General features: G+C 41.0%; 1 protein-coding gene and 1 long non-coding RNA gene across 4 annotated transcripts in view; one reads left to right on the forward strand and one right to left on the reverse strand.

Moving 5' to 3' along the window:
- Nucleotides 1–2879: 2879 nt before the first annotated feature.
- Nucleotides 2880–7226, forward strand: LOC130549337 (uncharacterized). The gene is made up of 3 exons (XR_008962166.1): nt 2880–5476; nt 5870–5905; nt 6206–7226. It is a non-coding gene; the product is annotated as an uncharacterized LOC130549337 (long non-coding RNA).
- A 121-nt stretch (nt 7227–7347) lies between these two features.
- The window catches only part of LOC130549335 (rho guanine nucleotide exchange factor 9), an 85976-nt gene continuing 75199 nt past the window's right edge, over nt 7348–18124 (reverse strand). For all 3 annotated transcript variants that reach the window (XM_057326528.1, XM_057326525.1, XM_057326526.1), the window contains one exon: nt 7348–8234. In XM_057326528.1, the coding sequence (XP_057182511.1) occupies nt 8149–8234 (86 nt within the window). In that variant the 3' untranslated portion in view covers nt 7348–8148. The remainder of the gene's footprint in view (nt 8235–18124) is intronic.

Raw genomic sequence — 18124 nt, forward strand, 5'->3', positions numbered from 1 at the left:
CTCACTTTTGTTGCCAGCGGTTTAGACATTAATGGCTGTATGTTGAGTTATTTTTAGGGGACACCAAAAATTACACTGTTATACAAGCTGTACACTCACTACTTCATTTTGTCGCAAAGTGTCATTTCTTCAGTGTTGTCACATGAAAAGACATAATAAAATATTTACAAAAATGTGAGGGGTGTACTTCTGTGAGATACTGTATATGTGTGTGTTGGTACATCGAGGCACTATCGTGAAAAAAATACTGTGATAGTTTGCTGTATCAATATTTTTGCACATCCCTATTAAAATAGCCCTATAAAAAATATTCCTGATTAACAATAACACTTGTTCATTGATTCATTACTCATTGTGCTTTCACAGTTAATATATAGTATCGTGACTCATGTATCAGGATATGTATCGTATTGTGAGGCCTTTGCCAATACACATCCCTAGACTAACAACTCACTAAATCAACTAATAAAACACAAAGCAGCATTTAAAAGCCCATCATCTCACTGTTCACAGAGTCAACATTTTGCTCAGTTAAATGTGTATATGTGAAATGAGATATTCTTGAAGCGTTCAGTGCAAACACCCAGTGTGTATGTGTGCATGTCTGCCTGCATGCGTGTGCATTTACAGATGTGTGTATCACCCCCACTTTCTGGGAGACAATAAAAATGACACTCTCAGCGCAGTTCTGGAGATGCAGTTTATGTGTTCACATCCCTATAGAGTGAGACGCTGCAAACTCCATGAGCATCACACGTGCAGTACACAAAACCATGCTACTCTTTTATTTACAGACACGCAGAACAAGCAGATTACATATAAAAACCGAAGTTGAATAACTATTGATGTTATTTTTGGCACGATTTGAATTTTATTAGATGTTCAGCACTACTTCCTGGATAAGAAATGCTAAATATGCCAGATTCCGTGCCATTCCACGTTATACAGCAAATTCAATTTTTATGGCTGGATTCTGCAATTCCATACATGGCATCGCGTAAATCATAGGACCCAAAAAATGTCAAAATGAGTGTATTTATATGAAATTATGGAGTAAAGCTGAAGGAAATTGCAGATACTCACTATTGGGCACAGTCGATGAGCTGGTACTCATTTGAGCGCTCAAAACAGGCCTTAACCCCCTCATCATCCCACAGATGCTTTGCGTGCTCAAAAAACTCCTGTTAACAAAGAACAACACAAAATGGTAAACAAATGAGAGAATACATTTTCACTCAATTTACAACAGCCCAGCTAACACATGATGTACCGGTTACGTAATTTATTGGTCATTTTTGGTAATTTCATGACTTACCAGCTGGCAACGTAGCTGGCACGTCCCAGCCACGTAATTTCATTACCATTAAATGACCAATTCATGACGCCGCCTGCACGAACTCCTGACATTACACGATAACCAAAAATGGTCCAGTTACGTACTATATTCGTAGTATTTTGGTAATTACATGACCTACTGGTAACGTAAAGTACACGTCCTAGGCACATAAATTCTTTACCATTAAATGACCAATTCATGACGTCGCCTGCACGAACTCCTGACATTACAAGATAACCAAAAATGGTCCAGTTACGTACTATATTCGTACTATTTTGGTAATTACATGACCTACTGGTAACGTAATGTACACGTCCTAGGCATGTAATTTCATTACCAATAAATGACCAATTCATAATGTCACATTTACCATCTCCTAACATTGAAGGATAACCAAGAACGGTCCAGTTACGTAATATATTGGTTATATTTTGAGATCAACATGATGACCTGCTGGTAACGTAACTGCCAGGTCGCAAGCACGTAATTTCATTACCATTTATATTAGCCCAAGCTTAACATTGACTATTCACACGACAATTATTATGCTTGGTTAAAACGTTTTTAGTCTGAACATTGTAAATCTGCCAGATTTACAAGAGATTTAACACGCTATGCAGGCTGCTCTGTGTTGTATGGGAATATTAACAGCTGAACTGCGCCTGACAGGACCGCTCATTTCTTCGAAGTTCTAATTTCACAACAGTGGATTAAAGAGTTGTATAAATCGCATTTTAAATGAAATATTTACTCGTAAGCTGACAGAACGCCGTCTGACAGGAGAATGCTTTTTTGAGGTGCTTCTTTACTGACTGGAACAAAGTTCCTCTGACAGGAAATTTCATTTTATCAGGTGAAAGACTCCAGTTGCTTTTCAACAAATTGAAAAGAGGGTAAAGTGCCTGAAAGCACTGTTTAAGTTTTTTTATATATTTTTAAGGTATTTATACAGCGGCGGGATCATCACCAAGATAAGAATGTTTCCTCTGACCAAAAAATTAATTCAGGTAAGACATAGCCTAAGTGGTTTGTATGAAATGTATAAAATGTTCTTTGTATAAACGTATAAAAAGTAATTATTTGGTTTTATTTTTATATTATTTAGCACTAGTGGCTGTTAAGAGCAGAGTGACCATGGCAACCGGACTATGCACTGAAGACTGAAAACAGCAAAATAATGACAAAAGACCAACATCACATTAAGTAACACTCATTTCAAAGTAGGGCTGGGCGATATGGCAAAAAAGTAAACTCGATAGTTTTTTTCTATATTGATCGATAACGATATTGTCATGGCTCTGCTTCCTTAGTCATGTTTTTCTTGGTCCTGTAGCAGAGCCATGGCAAAGTCTTTGGTTATGTGTGGAGAGAAACATATTATTGTCCGTTTGACAATAATATACGTTCTCTCCAGTGTCTTGTCATTGGCCCCATTCCTCTTGTTTCCTCGTTATCTTTCCCTGAGTGTTTAATGTCCCACACCTGCCCCATGTCGTTATCCCTCGTTTGTCNGTTTACCTTTGAAATTATTCTTTCTATTTTTATTAATGTTTCTTATGTATACATTTGTATCAGGCCTATATTGCATTTTGAATGTAATATGGCAATGGAATGTTGTAAATGGGTTTAGTTTTCACAGATATGAATTTATGCAATTTCAGTAATAAATATGTAAATTTTTCTAAAAAGGAAACAAATTAGTTGTGCATTTTAAGAGACCCGTCTTATTTTCTCTTGTATATATAGTATTGCCTTTAATAAAGAACACATACTTATTATCCGAATACCCGATTAATCGATGGAAAATCAGTAGAATACTCGATTACTAAAATAATCGATAGCTGCAGCCCTAATGTCTTTATGCTGTTTTATACTATTATATAGCTATTATTTAAATAGCTGTCATACAAATGACTGTTAATTGATATAAACCTGTTCCACGTTTCTTGAAGCTTTTATTCTTTTATTATTTTGACAGTTGTTGAAGCAAAATAATAAAATGTTATTGTGTACTGTTGTACAATAAATGAACTGAATTTTGAGTATTCATTTGTCATTTATATATGAATATATTAATAACTATCTGACTTGTCACAACGGTATGATAACGTAATCTGATGACCTCACGACCTGCAACGTCACGGAGTTACGTTGTTGCAACGAATCCAGGAATTTCACTTTTCCGTTTGTCACGACGTAACTAGTTACGTTGCCACAACGGAAGTTTGCTCATCATATTACGTTGCGGTTACGTAACAATCATGTGATATGGTTAGCTGGGCTGCAATCATATTTTTTAAATAATAAAACCATAAACACCCAGCATGTTATACGCTTAAATTGGATGAGTGAGGAAAGGCCATCGTATATAACTTTGTCAACCCTCTTCCTCCACTGACTGAACCCTCGTTTCGCAGTGCCTTCAAGGAAACATAGTTAAAACTATATACATACATCATATTATATGCTGCACATGAGGGAAACACGATCGCTTTTCTGAAGAGATCTGCTCGTGAATGTATTTAAAATAATGTAATGCTAACTTGCAATTGTTACACTTGTGGTACAGTCAGGTGCTGTTCATTCGATGTGCGCAAACGACCAAACACGTCCGTATAGCGCATGCTTACATAAAAAAAAACAATGTAGAAGTTGCGCCACCCTGCGGCATGGAAAAACGAAATTCTCTGTAAATGAAGAGTTCACTGTAGCTAACAGCATGCACATATTGTTTGCAAAAAAAGTAAATAAACTTACCGTGTTACTTACACAAACAAAAATCAGATTAATATGATTTGAATTTGTGATCAACAGCCTGGCAGGCAATTAGAGGTGCACACCAGGGTTTATGCCGCTGTTCCCTTACCTTCTCTATTTCATATTACTGTTAAGGGTTATCTACTTTCTGTGTTCAACCTATGTTGTTTTTCTTGGTTTTGGTTTTCTTCTACAGCTGCTTTGATGCAATGTAAATTGTAAAAGCGCTTTAAAAATACAGTTGAATTGAATTAAAATGTTCTTCGTAGGTCATTTCAGATGGCATCAGCATAATAATTTACAGTGACATTAACCGTGACTTAATAAGCTCCCAGCTTGCTAGGTTGTCAATCAGCATAGTGTACATGTGTTTTTCATTTTTTTACCCCCATTTTTATTCTATAAGTAGATCCTAAGTCACTAAAATCTTTTGACAATGTAAACGTTGTTGTGCTTTCCATCCACACAAACTGCAGCTGCTCTGTGTTTATTGTGCAGTCTCGCCCTCCACAGTACTGTGGCGCTGTTGGCCCAATGTCGCAGCGTCAAGGCATGTGAAATGTGCCATGTGGCGCTTTCGTTAGTATGCGTGTTTAACTTTTTCCAGCTCTGCGCAGACCGATCACCTTATGACAAAAAACATACGGACTTAGAATAACATCTCTAAAGCATACAGAGCAGTTCACAAATAGCTCTCACTGTGCTTTGATGTCGGCGATCCGTCTGCGATCAAACATCAGTGGCACGAGTGTTCACTAGGGGTGGGCGGATCGATCTAAATATCGATAGTATCGATGCCAACACTGGTATTGGTATCAGATCGATACAATTGTAATTGAATCGATATTTTAATTTAAATATCTCACATCTACGTTCATTATACTTTGCTCGTGTCTTCTACCTCTACAATCCTGAGCAAACGCTGCTTTTACATCCTGGCCCACTTTGCTACTCCTCCCCCTCCTGCTGCGATTCGTTGTTGTGTCGTCACGTGACTCACTGACACAACGCGCCAAGGAGCAGCGAACTGAGTGAGCGAAGCTGATAGCACATTGAATGAGAGATCAGGATGGCCGAGAGGAAGAGAAGCGTTGTGACTTCAATACATTAATAAAAAATATTGTCTAAAGAATTGATCATTCATTCACCTGAGAAACAATGACATACTGCTCTCCCCTACACAAAAGTATTTTTTTTTTAAGTAAAAAGTATCGTATTGGTATTGGTATCGGCAATACTGACCCTATATGTATTTGGTATCGGATCGATACCAAATTTTGCAGTATCGCCCACCACTAGTGTTCACCGGTGTTGTTCCGCTCGCGCGACAGGCGGGAATTCAAAATAACGGATCGCAACAACCTCTCGACTGTCCCATTGGATGTAAGTAAAGTCAAAATATATAAATAACTTAAATATACGAACTATATACTATTTATATAAATGTATACTCTGACACGTCTAATTGTATGGCCGATTTTGGCTATTTAAACCATTTATTTACACAGTGTAGGCAGCGCATGTTTTAGCCGAGATGCTAACGAATAAAAGTTAAGATGAAGCTTGTGGGGCTAACGTTAAAAGGATAACGTTAATGTTAAATGACAAACAATGACTTTTAGCCACTTTTAGCTATTATGTTCACTTTTAGTGAATGTATAGCTCTTTTTAACTTATTGATGTTTGTGTTGAATGGTTTTCCCACCCATGTTACATAAATTGTCTGTAATTAAATATTTTTTATCATTCAGTTCTGTTTTTATCCTTTTAACTCAGAATTTTCAGTATTTTCCAGTTGAGCAGCAAAAAAATGTAAGTATTATATTTATTATGATGTATTCATTATTATGTTATTTGTTATATTTGCACATGTAAAAATACTCATTGACAATGGAAAATCTGAATAAAGTGGATTATTACAGTTGTTGCTATAAATAGCCTATTGTACTCCTTAACCATAGACCAAAACAGTGACTTCCAGGCATTGTAATATTTTGTTTATTGTTACATTTGTAAACCAATTGCAATTTGTGATGTGCTAAATGATTAAATTTAATGTTTTATGAGACGTTATCTAAATCCCTCTTTTTGGTCTCCATGTCTTCTTCGCAGGGGCAACCAAGGCCAACAGACCCAGCCCACCCTGATGCTCATCCTTGCACTGCCTGGGACAGCTAAGGCCAACAGGCGCAGCTCCTGTTCTCTTTTTGCCATAAATACATATCTACTTTAGCAATGCAAAATTGTGAAATGTACTATAGAAATAATTTTTACTTTGACTACAGTGTGATCCTCACACCACCTGGTAATAGCAGGAAACCCATTTGGAGAGAACAGCATTGTTTTCTCTAGCTCGCAAGGATTTGCTATTTGGCAAATTACAACTTTACCATGGGTGTAGGCCTTGCTATGAGAGACTACTTTTTTGCTCGACTTTTTTACAATTGTACATTTGTACAAAGTACCTGAAATATTTCTGTATGTACAGTATATTTAAAATTAAGGCAAATTATTTGGTTAGTTTTGTTAAGATAAAGACTTTTCATTTATAACAATATCACCAACACAATATTAATTATACAGGTACATGTGATTTAATGAAGTTAGAATGGTAATGTTCAATATTGACCATTCTGTAAATATTTATTCAATGTAAATTGTTGTTGTTTATCAATAAACTGTTGTATTTGATTTAGTATTTCTGCTTATTAAAATATTGTGAATAGCAAATATAAACTGTGAAATGGTGCCTTGAAGCACCCAAGATGGTTCCAGACCATTTTAATAAAAGGGATCCCCAAGAAGCCTTGAGGGTTCCTCAGAGAACCGCCCTTCATTAAGCGGTGCCTTGAGTTTCCCCTGAGGGTTCCGCCGGTGTGGCAATGTGAAGAACCCCAAATGGTTCCTCAAAGTACCTTTAATTTTTACAGTGTACAATAAAACAAATATTTGTCTTTTCTAAAAAAATATACTGCTTCATGAGGATACAAGGCTTGTGTGATTTCAGTTTGACGGCTTCAAAAAATAAATTCCAGGGAGCAAGGGACCATAGGAAACATTGACGCTCCCTGGCTTTTACGTTGCATTGTACATGGAGTTTTTAGGAAACGAACATTTCATTGCACTAGAAGGATTTTGCAAATATGACAGTCCTTAAAAATGGCCAACTGCCTGATCAGTGCCCCGACTACTAAACGGGATACATTTGGGGGTATTTTGGGTACTACACCATTTTAAACAATAGTAAAAAAGACTTGCAATGCAAATTTGTTTAATATGTGCAATTAACTACCACAGTAATAGCACTTGGAGTAGCTATTAAAAACAGTGGTTTTACTTTGCTTATAACAGTATTTAGTACAATAAAAATGAAAACATTTTGAAGCAAATTCATACAAATCTATTAACCTTTAACAGACACAACATCAAACATTTATCATATGAAACAAATACGTTCAGGCAATGTCAAACAATGGGTCATTTTCTGATGGGATAATGTTAACATTAAGGATTTATGTCTGCACTCACAATATGATGATGTAGAATATGCAATAATGATCGTATTCGCCACAGTTTGACAAATTTACCACAATAAAGAAGAATACCCTATCTCGAGGATTGTTTAGTTATTTGTGTATAAAGTGTACATTCTTACACATGACCATCACCATATAACTGATCTTTTCATCAGTATACCACAGACATCAATAGGACCATACGCAAATATTTTTTGAATTTATGAATAACTGTACTGTCAACAAGATTATTAAAATAATCCTTCAAAATCCTACAAAATTATCCCACAAGTAAAACGGCAAGATACAGCAATGGCAAATTATCAATTGTACATATGAATGTCTTGATAGAGGACATACGTTTGTTATTGTTGAAAGGTAGAAGCACATCTGAATCATGCTTGTCACTAAATGTCATCTCCTGTAAATAAATAAAAAAACGTAGGATGTTTATGTAGATCTGCAGTGTTTTAAATTTAGCCAAAATGGAGACTGTCCTGATTTGGAGGATTATATTCAACAATATCTGATAGTGGTGGGTCATAAGATGGCACCAAGTATCCATTTGTCAGGAGGTCCAGGGGGTTGATAGGCTGGTTGGAGAAAAACACCTGCTCTGGTCACACCTACTCAAAGTCAAAAGAACAGGACAGGTCTAACAATGGACAAAACCACAGAAGATTATGCTACGAGACATAGAAGATCTGTTTATGAGAAGTTGAGTAGCAATGCAGTGCCAAGCAACGAAGGTGCTGTGACAGCAACGAAGAGCCAAAAGTATGTGGTGAGAATGAACTCAAGATGACGAGTTTGTATACAAACTCGTCATCTTGAGTATATATAAATGCACCACAATTACACACAAATACATTTATAACAAAACAAAATTTGCTTTGCCAAGTAACAGGGGATTGTTGATTTAAACTCTAAAAAGGAATCCAGTGGCTTAATATCCCAAAATAAATTTTATTATTATATTAACTATATTAACTTAAAATCTTTTAAAATCATTTAAGTGATTTTTTCAGTGGGACACTGAAAGAGATTAAAAATCCAACAGTTAATTTCTCAAAAATGTACATATATTATTTAAGTAAGGTATAATCCATAACTAGCCGTGCATTAAAGGATTTAATGCGAAGCGGAGCCTTATACCATGGTCATTTCCCAAGTTAAAAACAAGTTAAAGCTGTTATTGATGTTTACAGAGCTATTTTTGAGGTGAAAATTCTAGTTATTTTTTGTCAGTTACGGCTCGTTAGTTCTAGCACTTCATCCTCTTTAAATCTGACAGAGATAAAGTAGAGCGCTAGTGTAACCGGTCCTACCCGCCCCGCTCTGCGCGGGCCTCGACCGACGTTGGTCCGGATGGGAGACGGGCGCTCTAACGAGGAGGCTAAAGACAGGACAACAGTATCTAGCGTCTGTCGTTAGAGCGTCTCTGTTGGTCGGGGAGTGAGGTTTTACACACTGCACAGCTCTTCACTAGCTGGCCTCCGTTACACTAGGACTGTCAAGGTCCTGACGGTTCCCGTTGTGTTTTCCCTGGACTCCCTCACCGGTACTGCATCTGTAATCACCATCACCTGCTTGCCATCAGCCTCATTCACCGGACTTCATTTATACACACCACTGTTCCTCTGTTCCTTGTGTGTCTACTGTGTGGTTAGATATTATTACTGTGTTTATGTACCTGTTTCTCTTCATGTATACCTTTTGGATTTACTATTAAAAGGATTGTTTCATGGATATCTCTCGTCTGTGGCAGTTGTGAAAAGGACTGCATTTATTTGAATATATTATAGCATTTATTTGACTCAATTATTGAGAGAGAGAAAGAAAGAGTCCGGGGCCGCTTTTAGTCCCTGTCCAGGGAGGCAACGTTGACAACACGTTTTGGTGCTGTTTATGTGAGCACTGGCAGCGTAATCAATGTCTGATCTGTGCGTGATATTATAACTACATTATAGGCTGCGCATTACTTTCGATTATACCATGGTCTATCTGAATAATCGATTCTGATTGGCTGGAAATTGTGCATTAAAACCTTTTAATGCACAGGTAGCTCCAGTCAGTTTGATCACAATTCGAAATGTGATCATATTACACAGACACGTGAGTTCTCACTCCCGACTCGTCACATATTTACGCTCGGTCAGCACCCCACAGCGTCACTTTTGAGCGCTCAGGGTACTCCTTTGGTGTCGTTTTTCGACGAACGAGGTACTGCGTTGCTGTTTTCTAAATGCTCCAGACTGAGATGCGTGCAATTCTTAGCATTTCATAATTATTTATGGTTTTAATATTTTGTAGCACCCTAGCTCACCCTAACCACTTCTCAGCCATATAAAACACAGCATGCGAATAAAACTACACTCAGGTATACAGGTATGTATTGCACAAACTGACCAAAAGCATTACAAAATGACAAAAACGATAACTTTACATGAAGATGCCGTGCGCGTCCGTGAAGGCATGAGGTCATTTAAAGATAAACCGGAACAGCTAGATGCAGTCGGTCGCGGGAGCCAATACCGTTTCACGTTCAAAGCCAACGTAATGACGCGTCAGTCACGAGATACGGGACAGCCAATGGTATCGAAGCTGACGTAATTTCAAGTGGCAGCAAATTTTGAACATCGTTTTTCACTGGATTTGAGATTTAAAGCGGACAGTGATCGCTTTCACATCTGTTCCTCATACAAATCGATCGTTTCGCATTGGTAACCTTGGAATATCTGTATTTTTGAACGACATTGTGACTGCTTGTATTATGTGTTTTATATTACAATAAATAAACTGTTACATTACTTGCTCAAACTGTCTGAATAGTGTCTTGTAAACAGTGACGAGTTGGGAGTGAGAACGTGTTGATTTACACATCTCACTCTCTCTCTGTGCGCATGTGCGAGCGTTTGCGGATCGTTGAGTGAGTGGAGCGCGTGGTGAGTCTGAGTGAATATTTCTTTCTTTCCATTTCTTTTTCTTGCGTAAACTCTTGTCTATTTTTTATACTTTGTTGACTTATCAGGCCGTCTGCTATTGTACACGGTGCGGGCAGCATGTCGGCCTCACGGTCACAGAATTTGGTTAATCTCACTTTGGTTAAGAATTTGGTTAATTCGACATGAAGGGCACCATGGTGTCAAAGTGGCGTCCGCGGTGAGTGTAGAAGACACTTAGCTACAGGTGAGGTCATGGGGTATGAGCATATCAGGTCGGCCTCTAGGATGAATAATGCCACAGTTCTTTTTCTCAGTTCGGTTGAAAAAGCAATCCAGTTAGTTGAGACTGGTATAGTCGTTGACAATCTTTTTACTCCGGTACTCCCGCTTTCCATGCCCACTAAGAAAGTTCTATTGTCAAATGTTCCGCCTTTTGTGAGTGAGGAAACTTTAGTGAGAATTATGTCTCGATATGGGAAACTGGTGTCCCCCATAAAGATTATATAAATTGGCTGCAAATCTCCTCTTTTGAAACATGCGGTTTTGATCCTAAATGAAGATGAAGAACTGGACTTGTCACTGCATCTTAAAATTGAGGATTGTGATTATGTTATTTATGCTACAACGGAGAAAATTAAATGTTTCAGTTGTGGGGAAGTGGGTCATGTAATTCGCACATGTCCTGGTAAAATTAACCGAAAAGAGTCAGCGGATGGTGACGGTAGTGTTGCTGAGTCGGCTGAGGCCGGACCGTCATTCACTGCTTCATCTGAGACAGAGTCGGGTAAGGCAAAGGAGATAGATGATGCGAGTCCATCCGCGAGCGCGAGTGAGACAGCTCAGGTAACTAACCTCAATACCGTGGTTGAAAATAACAGTTCAGCTAACGCTTATACTCCGGTTTCTAAATCCTTTGTGGAGAAAGACACACACGGAGGCAATGATGCGATTAATGTTGTGCAGTCTGATTTGCCTTGTGATGGCATTGATATGGAGGCAGAACTGAGCGAGTTTAAAATCCTGACTAAAAGGAAAAACACTAATGACTTGCAATATGATAAAGTGGAGGATGTTGATGATGGTATGGAAAGCGGTAGCGAGTCATCTGATTCTGGCATTAGTATGTCTCAGAGCGACTTTCCCTCCCACAGTTACGAAGTCGAGAATATAAAGCTCTTTCTCAAGGCTACTAAAAACAAAAGGGGAGTGTGTGTAAATGAGTATTTTCCTGACACGAAACAGTTTGTTGGCAAAACTAGGCTTTTCATGTCAGAAGGTTTGTTTCCAAACAAAGAGATATATCGATTAAAAAAGATTGTGACAAATTCCACATCTGAGAGTTTCTTTGGCAGCAATCAGAAAATTTAGTACTACAATGACCATGCATGTAGTGGGTGTGTGTGCAGTTTATTTTTTTCTTCTAAATATGTGTGAAGTAAATATTTCAACAATGGATGCAAAGATGGCTTTGCTATGTTTGGCATGCCATCTGTCGCTCTGGTTATTTTTAAGTGCAGTAGTAGCTAATTACGGATCAGGTCTGCTTGTATACGACTGTAAATTTCTGATAGAAATAGGAAATTTCATCTTAGATTCTGACTCTGCTGGCTCGGATGCTCTCCGTGGGTATACTCCACCGTTCCTGTTGGATATTCCAGATAACCACGCCGTGGGAAACGCAGCGGGATCTCGGTGAGCCACCTTGGGGTTTCGTGGTCAACGGGCTGGTTGCCTTAACCATGAGGTTTCTTACTGTTGGATTCGTCCGATCGTCCCGGAGGTTTACGTCCTACCACCACAATACTTCTGTTCCCGGACTCGCCGTGAGGGAGTAAATGCGCAATTTCTGCGCACGCTACGGCGCAGTGCACTTCCAGGCGGTGAGCCTCAGCTCCTCAGGATGGCTTTGCTTAATGCACGATCACTACACAAAAAAACGTTTGTTTTAAATTACTATTTTATAACACGAAATTTAGATTTTTTTTCTGACTGAAACCTGGATTAAGGACGACGATCAAAGTTCTTTCTCAGATCTTGTCCCCCCAAATTGTTTTTTTTTTAAGTACTCCGCGGACATCGGGGCAACATGGAGGGGGAATAGCAACTATTTACAAGGACTCTTTCTCTGGTTACACTACTCTATCTGGGGAATCATCTACTAGTTTTGAGTCGCAATTGTTCCAGCTTAATGTGACCACAGAACTGGTATTGTTTGTGACTATTTATAGACCTCCTCAACCTAATAGTTTATTTAAGGAGTTTGCAGTTTTTTTGGGGAGGGTTAGTCACAAGGTTTGACAAAATTTTACTATTGGGGGATTTCAATATACACGTCTGCTGTCCTAACAATTTACTTTCCAGGGATTTTTGCAATCTTATGACATCTCTGAATTTTACGCAGTGGGTTCAAGGTCCAACGCATAAACGTCTTGGTTATGGATGTAACCTCTGTTCCCTGATGGAGGGAACGAGACGTTGTGTCGAACCGACAGATGGGGTTCGCCCTTGAGAACCTATCAACTTCAAACTATTTTGAAAAGGCCAATGAAATTGGCGAATGAAATTTGCATGCCGGACTCCTCCCCCAGTTATCCGGGTATAAAAGGAAGACGGCGTGCTCATTCATTTACCTTTTGTGCTGAGGAGCCTGAGCATCCCTCGACCGCTGCGGTGGGCGGCCAGCGTTGTGGCATGAAGGACACAACGTCTCGTTCCCTCCATCAGGGAACAGAGGTTACATCCGTAACAAAGACGTTACCTTTCTGTCGGTCTCTCAACGTTGTGTTGAACCGACAGATGGGGTTCCTCTGGAAAACGCCACGGCGCTGTGCCGCGTCACAATCTCTAGCGAGGCGACGCTGACTGGCCTAGGCGTGTCAGACGTGAGCGCCAGCGCGAAATTGTGACCATCCAGTGGAGAGGTAGGGGGTCCCAGAGCTTTCCTTGAAAGGTGGGAAGCCCCTGCCACCGGCCGTCACAGGGGGGAGGCTTTGTTACTCTAACAGCGAGAAGCCGCCCGGCACCGTAAGGCCACTGGGTAAGCGCTATTTCCTCACTGAGGTACAGAGACCACTTCCTACCGTAGGGAGGAGTTTAGTGGAGACACCAGCATGGTCTCGCCGTCAGGGGAGAACTTATGGGAAAAAATGTGCGGACTGAAGGTGTTTACCGCAAGGTGGAGGTCCACCTAGGGATGTCATGGGTTTCCAAGGTGGGAACCACTCATGAGGATACATCAGACGGAACCGCCCGATGGGGGGTTATGATGCCTGGAGCACTAGGTCCGGTTAGAGCTATGTGGTAGATAACTCAGCTGGTACCCGGCCCTAGGGGGCCAGGAAGGTGCTTAGTGATGGATGGAATGCCTGTTCTTCACCCAGTGGGGAAAGAAGGGAGGCGGAAATAGCACACTGACCCACCTAGAGGGAAGGTGGGGAAGGTGCTTTCGCAGGCGTACACCCTACCGGCTACCGGTCCTACATGTTGCCATGCAGGACGCGGGCTGATACCGGTTCTACGCGGAGGTTGTAAAACCTCACGAAGGTGTTGGGCGTAGCCCAACCCGCAGCTCTGCAAATATCTGCCAGAGAGGCGCCCTGAGCCAGTGCCCATGAGGAGGCTACACCCCGGGTGGAGTGTGCCCTCACTGCCAATGGGCACGGGTGATTTTTGGATCGGTACACCGTGGCGAAGACATCCACGATCCAGTGCGCCAATCTCTGTTTGAAGACAGCCCTCCCCTTCTGCTGACCTCCAAAACAGACAAAGAGCTGCTCAGAGCTTCTGAAGCTCTGCGTGCGGTCCATGTAGAGGCGCAGCGCGCGTACTGGACACAACACGGATGGGGTTGGGTCTTCCTCCTCGGTGGGGAGTGCCTGCAAATTCACCGCCTGGTCTCTAGGGGTCCGTGGCGGGAACATTGGACACGTAGCTGGGCCGGGGTCTCAGGATAACATGAGAATAATCAGGCCCGAGTTCTAGGCAATCTGTGGACACGGAGGATGCCTGTAGGTCCCCTACCCTCTTGGAGGTGAGCGCCATCAGGAGAGCCGTCTTCATTGTGAGGTGAGAAAGAGCGGCATCTCCGATGGGCTCGAAGGGGGGCCTCTTGAGGCCCGCCAGGACCACCCAAAGTCGCAAGAGGATACGGAGCGCAGACGAGGCGGTAGCCTTCTCGCGCCCCTTAGGAACCTAAGGACCAAGTTGTGCTGTCCCAGAGGCTTTCCAGCAACTGGGTCGTGATGAGCGGCAATGGCGGCTACATACACTTCCAGGGTGGAAGTGGAGAGGTTATTCTCCAGTCTCTCTTGAGGAAAGGACAGCACGTTCCCGATAGAACAACTCCGCAGGTCTTCTCTTCAAGAAGAGCACCAGGACGAGAAGAGGCACCACTTATAGGCGTATAGCCGCCTAGTGGCCGGAGCCCTATCCTGAGTGATGGTCTCAACCACCGCAGGAGGTAGGCCACTCAGGATCTCCTCGTCCCGTCCAGACATGGAAGTTCCAGAGGTCTGCCTGGGATGCCATAACGTGCCCTTCCCCTGGGAAAACAGGTCCTTCATCAGGGGGATCGGCCAGGGGGTGTTGTCGTCAAGAGCATTAGCTCCGAGAACCAAGTCCGGTTGGGCCAGTACGGCACAACTAATAACACTTTATGCTCCTCTTCACTTACCTTGCACAGGGTCTGTGAAATGAGGCTCATTGGGAGGGAAGGCATACTTCAGCTTGTCCCGCGGCCAGCTGCCCGAACTGCACCCAAATGGGCTGGACTGCGCGGGGGTGGAATCGCCACTCTCCGCAAGGTGTCAACTGATGAGAGAGCGTGTCGGCTGTCTGGTTCAGGTCACCTGGGATATGTGTGGCTCGCAGGGAGCGGATCATCTGCTGACTCCACCGGAGGAGGCGTCGGGCGAGTCGTGTTAACTGCCATGTGCGAATGCCACCCTGTGGTTGATATACGCTACGGCAGTTGTGCTGTCCGACCGGACCAGCATGTGCTTGTCCTGCACGAGAGGTTGTAGCCTCTTCATTGCAAGATGCACAGCCAACGACTCTCGGCAGTTGATATGCCAGCGCAGGCGGGGGCCCGTCCATCGCCCCGACACTGCGTGCCCTTGCACACTGCACTGCGATGGTATTCTCGATCTCCCTGGGGTCTTCTCATGAGGGCCGCTTCTGCTTTCGCTGTGGCTGCTGATGGGGTCTCCTCCTCGACGTCTTCTTCCGGGGGGCCGTCTAAGTGGGGGACGCCGGAGGGCGTGGAAGAGGACCAGGGCTGCTGGGAAGCAGACGGTGCATGGGACTCGGCGGCCGAGTCACGGCTAGGGAGGATATGCCTCTGTCTGTTTCTTTACTGTCGAGAACTGCTGCTCGACAGTATCACCGAACAGCCCCCCCTTGCGAGATGGGTTCATCGAGAAAGCGGACCTTCTCAGCGTCACTCATCTGTGCAAGGTTCGGCCAGAGGTGTCTCTCATGGACAACAAGTGTCGACATCGCCTGACACAGGGCCCGCGCGGTCACCTTGGTCACCCGTAGAGCGAGGTCGGTCAACAAATGCAACCTTTTTTGCAAAAGAAACTAAACTCTGAAACAAACAGAAAGCGTTTTACAAATACATAATGCAATTCGAGAGAAAATGCAAAGGTGTAACATATAAATGTACTGTGTTTAAGTCTCACATTTTTATGAGATTCTCTCAGCTTGATTTTCTCACAAATGTGACGTCCAGATTTTCTCACAAATGTGACCGTGCAGATTTTCTCACAAATGTGATCGTGCAGATTTTCTCACAAATGTGACCGTGCAGATTTTCTCACAAATGTGACCGTACAGATTTTCTCAGTTATGCAACTTCTCCCAAAACAGCAGATAGTTAAATTGTTTGACTTAGATTTATATTACTGTTTTTTTTTGTGCTGGTTTATTTTATTGCAAAAATTGCCCAAATAGCTTGAAATAGCCAAAAAAATAGCAGCATTCATTTTAAACCTAAATAGGCTAATGGCAACCAAACAAAGCCGATGACTGACTGAAACAACTGCCACGACGATTTATTTGCTTTTCCATCTTTTATAGCCTAGAAAGCTCTCTACTTTAATGCCATAGTGTTTAGACATAATGTTAAATACTTTTTATCTATGAATTGTTATGTATAAAAGTCAAACATATGTATCAGTGCAACTTTCATGCAGAAAAATCACTAAAAACCGAGTCGCATCTCAGAAAGAGCGCAAAATACTATACTGAAATCTTACAAAAAATTGACATATAAAAATATAAATAAATATAAATCAGGCCCGGTTCCTGCCAGGTGCAGAAGTGTGGACTAGCAGATATCCTGGGTGGGGATATACCCCAAACACACAGACAGTATCTGCAGACAAAATTAAGAGTCCATTTAAAAAGTATTTTCCTCTTTTTCTGTTAAGAATGTGATTTGGTAAAATGATCATTTTTGTTTATTTCTGTGAACTTTTGACAACATTTCTCCCAAATTTCATATAATTTATTTTTATTTATTTGGAGAAAATGAACCGGTGAAAGCAGGTGAAAACAGAAAAGATGATCTGAATTTTTAAAACAGAAACACAGCAAAAACAAGTTCATATTTAGTTTTAAGCAACACAAAACTAAGAAAACGTTAGAAACGTAAAAAAATGTTTTATGAAATAACCCAGATTTTTTTTTAATTAGTTTGTTATCGTGCTCAGTCACTCTTGAGGTTTGCTTTTGTTGTAATTCAACAAACACTGCAGTATATGACTGCAATACATGCAGGATTTAAATGAATTATTTTTATATAAATATAAAAAACAGACAACATTTCATTGATGTTTTACACCTTAAATAAAGCGGTTATGTAAACTGGACATAAATAGAAGCCTACAAAATAAAGTGGGCTAAGAACATTCCTGAACGATCACTGATTTCTGTTTAATTTCTTTTAATGAATTGAATGAATTAATCTGATTACACTGCACAATGAACTTTACATCGTGTCGGCTGTTTTATATATGGTATAGTGAGTGCGCATCGCGCTTAAACTGAACTATTTTACACATTTTTTCGCTACCACCTGCAGCGTGAATTGGAGTGTTTGAGATGGAGAGAAACAGATTTATTTCTGAAGCGGGAGCTTCGGAAGATGGAGCTTTCAGTCATTACTGAAAGTCAATAGGTTAAAATCTTAGCCTATATATTGCAAGCAAATAATAGCTGTTTGTTAACAGCACAAAATAAGACCACAAAAACGAAGAAATGAATCTGATGTTACTGCACAATTAATTTGACATGCTTAATTTTACATATGTGCAGTGCGTCTAAAATTCCTTTGCACAGTATTTTGCATCCACCTGTAGCATGTAGCATGCTTCTCTGTTACAAACTAAAGCCAGAGCAGTGAAGTGAAGAGTGACGTTGCTTTCAGCCAATAGAAAATACAACAATTTTTGGTGTTATTTTTTTATTCTCATTGGGTGGGCAAGACAGATGTTTAGGGGGATTCAGCCCACCCTGCCCATGCCTAGAGCAAGCCCTGATATAAACACAAAATTATGTCAAAATTCCCT

This window comes from Triplophysa rosa, unplaced genomic scaffold (assembly GCF_024868665.1).
Source record: "Triplophysa rosa unplaced genomic scaffold, Trosa_1v2 scaffold101_ERROPOS106501, whole genome shotgun sequence".
In the NCBI taxonomy this organism is placed as follows: Eukaryota; Metazoa; Chordata; class Actinopteri; order Cypriniformes; family Nemacheilidae; genus Triplophysa; species Triplophysa rosa.